The sequence below is a fragment of the Sceloporus occidentalis genome, unplaced genomic scaffold (assembly GCF_023333645.1).
Source record: "Sceloporus occidentalis isolate IW3139 unplaced genomic scaffold, rSceOcc1.0.p SCAF_130, whole genome shotgun sequence".
Classification (NCBI taxonomy): Eukaryota; Metazoa; Chordata; class Lepidosauria; order Squamata; family Phrynosomatidae; genus Sceloporus; species Sceloporus occidentalis.
The window spans coordinates 573030-583781 of record NW_028317110.1 but is presented as its reverse complement, the minus strand read 5'-3'; the positions used below and the strand labels follow the sequence as shown (position 1 = coordinate 583781).

At 42.4% G+C, this 10752-nt stretch overlaps 1 protein-coding gene across 1 annotated transcript in view; it reads left to right on the top strand.

Annotated features, from left to right (window-relative positions):
- The first annotated feature begins 1479 nt into the window (after positions 1 to 1479).
- Positions 1480 to 10752, top strand: part of LOC149281546 (radical S-adenosyl methionine domain-containing protein 1, mitochondrial-like) — a 42168-nt gene continuing 32895 nt past the window's right edge. The window contains exons 1-4 of the mRNA XM_089499132.1: positions 1480 to 1485; positions 2093 to 2203; positions 3537 to 3649; positions 4396 to 4501. Of these exons, the coding sequence (XP_089355258.1) occupies positions 1480 to 1485; positions 2093 to 2203; positions 3537 to 3649; positions 4396 to 4501 (336 nt within the window). The remainder of the gene's footprint in view (positions 1486 to 2092; positions 2204 to 3536; positions 3650 to 4395; positions 4502 to 10752) is intronic.

Below are 10752 nucleotides of genomic sequence, written 5' to 3'. Positions count from 1 at the left end.
TCTTCTGTGTGTAAGCACAGGGGTCAGTTTCTACTCATTTTTTCCCCTGGTACAGGTTTTTCCATATTTAGGAAATATTAAAGGCTCTGGGTACTGTGGGGATTGGTCCTATACTTTGCCAACACAATTATTTATTGCAATTATTTATTGTATGTCATAACTTTTCCCTATGTCTCCCCATGTTTTCAGCTACCACCAGAAGTATATTGTCTATTCACTTGCTGAGGAGATAGTGTCTGGCAGATTACCAGGTTGCAACCAGGGAGTGACAAATTATTGTTTCAGTTAATCCGTTTAATCTCTGCCCCCCCCCCCGGTGCACTAAGATGTTTTTTTTTTTTAATCGGTCTCTTCCCCCTTGTATTCCACTATGTTGAAAAGGAATTTAAGTCTGTAATAAAAACCCTGTGTGTCACTGAATAAACAGTTCCTGTAGTTCACCCTGCATTAAGCTTCAGCTAGTGATTTGGTGACTGGAGAGTGTGCCCATTGTGACACAATACCCCTTAACTTGGTACTTTGTCCAGAAATCTTTACTCTGCAACCAGTCTTCCAGGTTGCAGAGACGGCTCAGACACGAGGGGGGTTAAATAAAAGGCTGGGCCTGTTTTTATTTTTCACAACAGGCGTAACAGAAAAATAAACAAATCAAAACAAAAGCTTTGCTCTTATGAGCACTAACTAAACAAGGTTCTCCAACCTAATTGCAGTTGGACGGCTTATCTGTCACCAAAAAAACAAAATGGCAGAATACATGTGATAATAGCAGCACTCAGTAGCTTAGCGGCTCTCTCCCTCTCTCTCAGGGAGCAAAATTATCTTGGATCAGGAGGCTATTAACTGCCTCTCCCATTAATTAGTGGAAACAGGTGAGTACTATTGAGAGCATCCGTGAATCTCCGGTCCGGATTCCCACCTGCTGTTCTTCGGCTGCTCACAAAGTGCGGCGTGGAGCACTGGCCCGCCCTACTCTCCAAGTGCTCCACCCCAGGGACCCAAAATACACAATTAACAGACATCCAATAATTCCAGACATCTCCCTGGGGCTGGTAAAACACTACTGAGGGTAACCACCCTGCAAAATAGAAGGGGATATATGCTCTCTGCAACACCGTATATAATTCTTGTAAGAGCTAGGAAGCAGCTTTTGACGGAGGTGTCCCATCACAATGGCTAAATGGACCAAAAAAAAACAAAACACCTGCCTGGCGCCAAGAACTGCATGTCCCGGGTGTCGGGCAATACGAATTGTGTACATCCCTGCGCCAAACCCCTGGCCTATAATCGGGCCAGGACGGTACATAATTACACATATTGGGATAAACAAATTAATCTTTAATTGTAAAATATATATTTCGAGTAAGCTAAGGGGTCCATCATGCAAAGCACTCAACCAACAATAAGCATAATCACATTCGGCAGAAGAAACAACTGTTATAGCGATTGAGACTGTACTTTCGCAAGTAATGTAACGGCAAGATGGACGTAATGTAATCATGGAACTCCTGGAATAAGGAAGTTAAGGACTGCATAAAAGACAGTATTACAGAAGAAACGTTTAGAAACCTTTTTTCCTCCTAAGGAAGCCATTGGAGTGGGAAAATGTGTTGAGGAAAGCAAACTTTCCCCTGTGCATGTTTATTTTACCCTGTTTAATTAAATGTATTCATTATTTGTAAATCTCCTTTTGTGTTTTTAAGGAATATGGAAGTAAAGACTTAATGTTAAGATGAGCCTGATCTCAGCAATATTATTTTAGTTTGATTGGATAATCTGCATTATATTGTTTTTGTGTTTTTCATTTTCTACAAACGTGGCAATAAAAAAAAAAAAAAAATCCGGGAAATCCCTACTGCTGCTATATTTGGGGAAAAAAATTACAGTAAATACAAATTTTTGTAGAAGAAGCTTCATAGGAGGAAAAAATGTCAAGCCTGCAGGGGTTAAAAAAACGTATTAAATGACAACCAAGTTGCCGCTTTACAGATATCTTCTGGAGAGGCCACTGCCTTTTCTGCCCAAGACACTGACTTGGCTCTGGTAGAGTGGGCTTTGACACTAATAGGATATAATTTTACCACTGACTTTGTAGGAGAACCTAATAGTGTCCATAAGCCACCTGGCAATCGTGGATTTTGAGAAAGCCTTCCCTGTAGTTCAAGAACAGGTGATCCGAGGTTTGGAAATCTGCTGTACCTTTCAGGTAAACTTCCAATGCCCTTTTGACATCTAAGGTGTATCACTTGGCTTCTTCCGGAGATCATGATGAGTGGAAGAAGGTAAGAAGTACGATTGGTTGATAGATGTTGGCTCTGGAAATGACCTTAGGGAAGAAGGAAGGTTTAAGATGCAATTTTATTTTGATGAAAGATAATGAAATCCTGAGGAGAGTGCTTGTATCTCCCCAACTCTTCGGGCCAATGCAATGGCGACTGAAAACAACTGTCTTGAGTGACAACATCTTAAATGAAACCTCTTCAAGATGTTCAAAAGAAGCTGAGCAAGGGGCCTTCAGAACCAGAGATAAATCCCATGAAGGAAATAGACTTCTTAGGTAGTTGCTATAAAATTGCGGCTTTGAATAATCTCTTAATAAGATTTGAGGCTAAATCTAAAAGTAAAAAATTACTTGGTGCCGAAACTTGTCTCTTTAGGTTAGACACGAAAAAACCGGACAAAAAACCTTAGAGGAATTGGAATAATTGGAGAATGAGTGAAACTTCCATACCTTAAGAAATATCCTGGAGGTAGACCCTCTAACTGAATTCAGAAGAACATTGGCCATATCACCCTCTATTCCATGTTCTTGCTGGAATATCCTTGCAGTAGCCAAGCCATCACTTTGCACATGGCTACAGTTTGTTGTCCATCAAGCCTTCTCTGCCCGGATTTTCTGAAGAATGCTTGAGATCAGAGCCACTGGGGGAAAGGTGTATGCCATCTCTAAATTCCGATGGAAAGAATAGCCGTCTAGTAAAATTTGGAAAGTCTCCTCTGTTCAGGGATGCGAAGACCTACATTTTTCTGTTTTCCCATGCCCATGGATGACGAACCTGGAAACCAGATTCCAGAACCAAAAAAACACACTTTTTATAAAAAATCTATGATATATATGTGATTAACAACAATCACACTCCTATCATGCCCGGGCAACCCGTAAATGCTGGAACCTGGGCATGATAGAAGTGTGATTGCGGTTACCAATCATCTATATTTAATATAGAAATCGCACTCCTATCATGCGCAAGCAGCCAATACATGCTGAAACCTGGCTTGCTGCCCACTTTGCGTATTGATCCTGCCAGCATAGGGTCTGCACATCACTTAAGCCTCCGTGTGCCATGCCCCCCGCTTACACATCCATGCTATCAGACACATATATTCATTCACAAACATGCATTCACTTATTCATATACTCATTAATTCACAGATAATAATCATTAACAGATACTCATTAATTCCCTTATTCATAGATATTCCCTCAATCATGCATACTTGTTCATAAACTCCCCCCTACCCCCTTACCTGAACTGCAGATCTTGGTGCCACTTGCAGACTTCTGCAGGGGCCCTGCTGCGTCTCTCTGCGTTGCTCGGACTTGTGCTAACAACTTCTCGTCCCGCTCAGGGGAAGCAGGAACGGAGCACAGGTAAGCAGCAGGGCCCCAGCGGACGATTATTTTCGGACATTTTTTATTTTGCCGTTTTGACGATAAAGCCATTTTCAGCCGATATGTTTTGGCCACCGATATTTCGGTGCATCCCTACTAGAGACCATTCTGCCTGAGACCGTTTCAGTCTGCTCAGGTCATCGGCAATGATGTTGTCTGATCCCTTTGTGTGTAACTGACAATGTTATCAGATTCAGCTGAGCCCATTCCATGATCTCTGCACAAAGGGACTGTAGTTTCATTAAACTTGTTCCCCCTTGCCTGTTCAGATATGAAACGGTGATGCGTTTGGCTGGCTGAAGTCTGACCACTTTCTTCTTTATCCAGGATTGCAAGGATCTAACGGCCAGAAAGACAGCCTTCAGTTCCCTGAAATCTAAGGATTTGGCTGAGTCTTCTGGAGACCAAAGACCCTGCCTGAATTGAGAATGCAAGTGGGCACCCCATTTGACTTTGGATGTGTCCTTTGTAATAACTACCCAATCTGTGATCTGAAAGGACAGGCCTCTAGAGAGATGCCTGGGAGTTCTCTACCAATTTAGTTGAGCAAGCACCTTTTCCCTTGCCATTCCAGTTGGCACAAAGGAGAGATAGTCTCCGCCCCAGACAGGGAACCTATAAAAAATCGGAACCTTCCCAGATCCCCAGTTTTAGTTTCCTGCTTTGCGCAGGAAGGTACTGGGGATGTGGTCCCAGAAGATTTCATAACTTTTTTTGTATTACAGCCTGTCCCTTCAGCTACCACGGCGGGTAGGCTTTGGGATCCCGCTGCCACTCTCATGTGGCGTAACGAGCCAGGATGCTGACGGCGTGAGTTCGTTCCCTGCTACAGTGAGGAAGGGTTAATTGTCGGCATGGGATTCCTGCCGATGCGTGCACTAAAGTGGAGGACGTGCCAAGGAGGCTGAAAGCAACAATGAGTTGTGAGCTTACCTTCTCCCCTGCGCCATCTAGGTGGTTCTGGTCGGTGGGAGACTGCATGCAGGCTGTTCTTCTCAGACGTTGGTCTGTGTTCTTAGCCGGTGCAGCCCTTTATTCAAGGGGCTGAACAAGTGGCAAGGAATCTTTCTGACACATGTCTTGTCGGGTTTATTTCCTTTCTGATGCGGCTATTGAATCTGTTCGTGCCTCGGCCAAGGCCACGGCCTTTTCAGCAGTTTCCAGGAGAGCCCTATGGCTTAAATCACGGTCTGCAGACACTTGCTTCCAAAAACAAATTATGCAGTATCCCTCTCCAAGGGAAACTCCTGTTTGGCAGTAACCTAGACGAGATTTTAGAATCCACTTGTCAGGAACTGGGTCCATATAGACAAAGATGGAGTTCAGGAGTTATTGCGCAGTAGCGGAGTTGGACAGGGCCTGGTGCAGGATGACTGCACTCACCCGGGTGTTGGGCACCTAGGGTTCTGCAGCCACATACCAGGGCCCTGACATAGCAGTGGATGTTGTCCAGAACAAAACAAAGTGATATCCTGCAGGCACCCTGGAGCAGGTATGAGACATAGCTCTCCAGACGAAGGTGCAGGATGCTGCAGGCTGGGAGTAGGGAAGCTAAGCAGAGTAGCAGCTGAAACATAGCAAGCAAGGGACAGGGAGACCAAGCAAGAAACATAGCCAGACAAGACATACATGGTACAGGACACAACAAAGGACAGGGAACGAGGAACACAAGGGATGGAGTGAAGAGCCGAGATCCTCAGATGATTCAGGGAAAAGAGGGCAAAAGTACATAAGAGACCGACACGCATAAATACAGGAACTAGCCTAGGAGTATAAAATAACATTTGGAGATTCTGACACATCATATGGCTATAGTATGCTTAGCCCACCACTATGCTAAAGTACTCCAATATTCGGTGGCTCCTAGCACTAAACCCTGCCTACTGAATGACGAATAAGTTAAAACTAAACATTGAACCTAAAGACAGAACCAAATAGGACATACCTTTAGACTGCAGACTGAGACAAACATAACAAACGGGTGGGGCTCACCTTATAAAGGAAACAGAGCTGAAGCAAAGTTTAGACGGGGCCTCTAGTAATGAGGGAAGAGATCAATCAGAAGGGTGTCAGGCACATAGCTGGGTGACAGTAAGACGTTTCTCCAGAGTTTCTCCATCCCAACAAATTTGCCCTTTTAAGTGAGCATGTTGGGGAGGCAGACTCAGAGGTAGGCTTTCCGGAAAAAGCTGTTCTCGCTAAAACCCGGGAGAGCAGCTCATCCAGTGTGCAGGGGATCCGAAAGGAAGGAAAGACCAGGCAGTTTGTGGTGGTAGGGGATTCAATAATTAGGAAAACAGACAGGGTAATCTGTAGCTCTGATCGCAGCAACCAAATGGTTTGCTGTCTCCCAGGTGCCTGGGTTCAGCATGTTGCGGACAGAGTGGATAGATTATTGGGAGGGGCTGGCGAGGCTCCAGCTGTCTTGGTGCACATTGGCACCAATGACATAGTAAGAGAAAGATGAAGAGTCCTAAAAGCTAACTAGGGATCTAGGGAGTAAAATTTTAAAAAAGGACCCCCAAGGTAGTATTCTCAGAGATCCTACCTATGCCATGCGCTACACCAGAAAGGCAGTGGGAGATTAGGCAGCTAAATGCATTAATGAAGTCTTGGTGGGCTTTGGGTTTTTAGAACACTTGGTTGATTTTGCTTTGGGGTACAATCTCTATAGTCGTGATGGGCTGCACCTAAATGTAAGAGGGTCCAATGTGCTTGGGGAGAGAATGGCTAGACAGTTGGAGGAGATTTTAAACTAGGAATGGGGGGATAAAGGCTAGACAGTATAGAAAGGGAAGGCGATTTACTTAGTAACCAGGTGGGTGGATCTGGGGGCTTGGTCTATACAGATAATAGGGAGAAGCATATATTTTGCGCCCCAAAACACGGACAGGAAGCGATTGCAGCATCAGCGTTAGACAAGCTAAAGGTCATGTCTGCAATTGCTCGCAGTTTAGGGAATAAGATCCATGAACTTGTAACAGTTGTGGCAACTGAGAATGTTGATATAGTGGCTGTTACTGAGACATGGTATCATGAGAAAAATGACTGGGACATATCAATACCGGGGTACTCTTTAAATAGAAAAGACAGAAAGGGCAAGAAAGGGGAAGGGGTGGCCCTATATGTGAAAAATAACATAAAATCTAATTTAATACAAGTTGGTGAGGAGAACAGAGTCGGTTTGGGTTACAGTACAATTTGGCAAACGTAAAGTAACTTGCGTGGTGTGATTTATAGACCCCTAGGACAAGTAGAAGAACTAGATAATCTACTAGTGGAGGAAATAGCTAAAATGACAGTGAAGGGTGTGTTATAATCATGGGTGACTTTAATCTCCCTGACGTGCACTGGAAAACGAAAGTAGCTGGTTGGACCCGGGGTGCGGATATTCTGAACTCCCTACTGGGATTATCTTTAAAACAAATAGTTGAGGAACCAACTCGTAAGGAGGTTATATTGAATTTAGTGTTTATAAATGGAGATTTGTTAACAGATATTTCTGTAGGTGAAAGTTTGGGATCTAGTGATCATCAGTCTGTGTAGTTTAATATATGAACAGTGACTGAGTCACACCACACAAAAACAAAAGAGTCCAGGAGAAATGGGATTATTTAAAAGTTGTATTATTGTATAATAATAACCCAGAGGGTTGTAATCAATGGCATATAGTCAGAGCAAGGTCTTGTAAAAAGTGGGATACCTCAGGGATCTGTACTTGGACCCATTATCTTTAATATTTGTATTAGTGATATTGCAGATGGTCTTGATGGCAAGGTATGTCTATTTGCTGACTACACAAAAATTTGCAACAGGGTTGATGTTCCTGGAGGAAGAAGCCAAATGGCAAATGATTTAGGTAAACTAGAAAAATGGTCAGAGCTTGTGGCAACTGGCATTTAATGTGGATAAATGCAAAGTAATGCATCTAGGGCATAAAAACCCAAGGGCAGAGTATAGAATATTTGATACTGTCCTAACCTCAACATGTGAGGAAAGGGATTTAGGGGTAATTATTTCTGAGGATTTAAAGGTAGGCAGACAATGCAGTAGAGCAGAAGGTAATGCTAGCAGAATGCTTGGTTGTATAGCGAGAGGTATTAGCAGTAGAAAGAGGGAAGTGCTCATGCCGTTGTACAGATCCCTGGTGAGACTTCACTTGGAGTATTGTGTACAGTACTGGAGACCGTATCTCCAGAAGGATATAGATATGTTGGAGAAAGTTCAGAGAAGGGGTAATAATACTGGATTACAGGATAAACCTTACCAGGACAGGTTAAAGGATCTTAACCTATATAGCCTGGAAGACAGGGGGATATGATAGCAACATTTAAGTACTTAAAAGGAATCAACAAGATAAAGGAAGAGAGATTATTTAAAAGGAGAAATACTACCGCAACAAGAGGACATTGTCATAAGCTAGAGGGGGCAAAGGTTTAACGGTAACATCAGTAAATATTACTTTACGGAAAGGGTAGTGGATGCATGGAATAGCCTTCCAGCAGAAGTGGTAGATGTTAATACAGTTAAGGCATTTAAGCAAGCATGGGATAGGCATAAGGCCAAGCTAGATATAGGATCAGGGCAGGTACTAAAGGAAAGTACTCAGAGGGTGGGCAGACTGTATGGGCCTTATCTGCCGTCACTTTCTATGTAAGTCCACTACAGAGTTTCTCAGAGAGACTACCTGGCCTCAATAGACCTCCAAGATGCTTATCTACATATTCCAATCCACAAACAGCATCAACAATTCCTTCGTTTGGCGGTGTCATCGAATTGCGGCATCCAACACCTTCAATTCCAGGCTCTTCCGTTCGGTTTGGCTTCGGCACCACGCATCTTCACAAAGATTATGTCAGTAGTGGCTGCCTTCCTCAGATTACAAGGCATAAGAGTTATACCTTACCCGGACAACTGGCTGATAGCAGCTCACTCAGCAAGTCTGTTAAATTCTCACCTGTCTTCAACTCTGGACCTTCTCCATCGGCTCTACGAAAGAAAATTCACATCAGCTTTCCTGTTCTCATGTCCCTTCATTGGAACAAAGAAGAGAATATGCTGAGAGGTCAATCATTTCTAAGGATGCCAGCCATAAAGGATGGGGAGCCATCTTGGAAGGATACATTGCTCAAGGCCTATGGTCTCCTCAGGAGGCCACTCATCACATCAACTTTCTAGAGATGTTGGCGGTGTGGCAAGCGTTAACTCACTGGGAACTGCTCCTAGTAGGCAAAGCAGTCCGTATTCTTTCCAACAACATCACAGTAGCGGCTTATATCAACAAACAGGGAGGGACAAAAAGCCGTTCACTTCAAAGACATTTTCTGAGTGTTACGCCAGGTACTGCATACAACCATGCAAGTCAATGGAGCCCAGTTTTCTAATCACAATGTGATTAGTAAAATTGTATTTTATTTTTTAAATGGAAAAAATAAAAATATCAAAAAAAAAAAAAGTGGTATCATTCCAAAATAATGACGGTGATGTTACCGTCAGGGAACCATCCAGTTCCAACAAAATGTAAAATAAACAAATAAAATTAAAAAACAAAGTTTATTATGAGCGAGTGCTAAAATTAGCGCTGTATCTTTCTAAATATTCTGATATGGAAAGAGTTAAAATATTAGCATTTAAAATACCCAAGGGGTGTCTACTTAAAAAAAAAATTGGTTTGATGGGGTGAATTGGAGTTCAAGGATAGGGCATAGGCACAAACTTCCCAAATGTGGCATTTTAGCCCCAAACAACCCATGCATGGGTGGTGTCACTGTACTTGGGATATGTTGCTGAACACATTGGGGGGGGGGGTTGACCGTTAATTTTTATATCGGAAGTACAATGTGTGTGAAAAAGAAACAAGCAAAAAATACCACCACAAATTTTGACAAAGGCTGGTGGTAAAATTAGCGCATGGAAAGGGTTAAAATACCAGCATTTGAAATACCCTGGGGTATATAGTTTTCAAACATATATGCTTTTGATGAGGTAAATTCAACTTACCAGCTTCAAAGATGTCCTAAATATGACATGGTGGCAGAAGGACCGTATGTCAAAGCTCCAAGTTAAAAAAAAAACGCACTTCCCAAATGTGGCCTTTTACCTCACAAACAACCCGACAAAACCCCATGCGTGGTTGGTATCACTGTACAGGGGATATGTTGCTGAACACTTATTTAGATGAGTAAAAGATTTTTCAAATAGAAGTGAGGGTTTTTTTAAATAATTTTTATTTTTTTTATAATTTTATTATTTTTTTTTATAGGAAACTGATATGATCAAACAAAAAAAGCCTGGTCCTTAAGGGTTAAGGTGCCATATTATCTTTAAGATGCTTCTTCAGGAAAGTGTCTTCTGTTAAAAGTGCTTGTGCTGGATCTCATTTAGGAAGGATCAAGGTCCCAGTGGAAATAATTAATCAACGGAATAATTTCATTCAATAGGTAAATAAATACATATATCAATAAACAAATTAATAGAAATAATAACATAAAAATCAGTCAATAATAAAAATGTGACAATTTATTCCAAATACTCAATCCCAAAACGCATTTCCCCAAATAAAGACAAGTGGTTTCTTCAGGTGGAGCATAGAGGTAATCCATAGTTTTTTTTCACTGTACTTGCTTTTTGCACGCTCTGACCATGCGGTCCTTTCGCATTAGTCATCACACTTCTCAAACGTATTGTCTTCCGTCCTGTGTATACAGCCTCTGTAATTATACCACTTATCCTTGTATATACCAAAAAGCTAAAACACAGCCACTTTCCATTATGTTTAAATGAAGAAATAAAAGTATGTTTGTGTATATATAGATTTTTATGTACACGGAGGGTGGACTACAGCTGCTTATACATGGTGGCGGGTTTACAAGCTCTACTATACCTTGCAAATGATACGGAGAGGCGGTCATGGCATCTCAGAAGCCAACGGCGAACAGGATAAACCGGCACACTTCTTCACCCCACGTACGGTTAAACAAGGCCTGCAAATGGTTGTGGCCAGCGTTCTCAATCCCCATCACATGACAAAAGCTCTGAGAGTGAAGGGGAAGAGGCCACCCGCACTACAGGGGGGATAACAC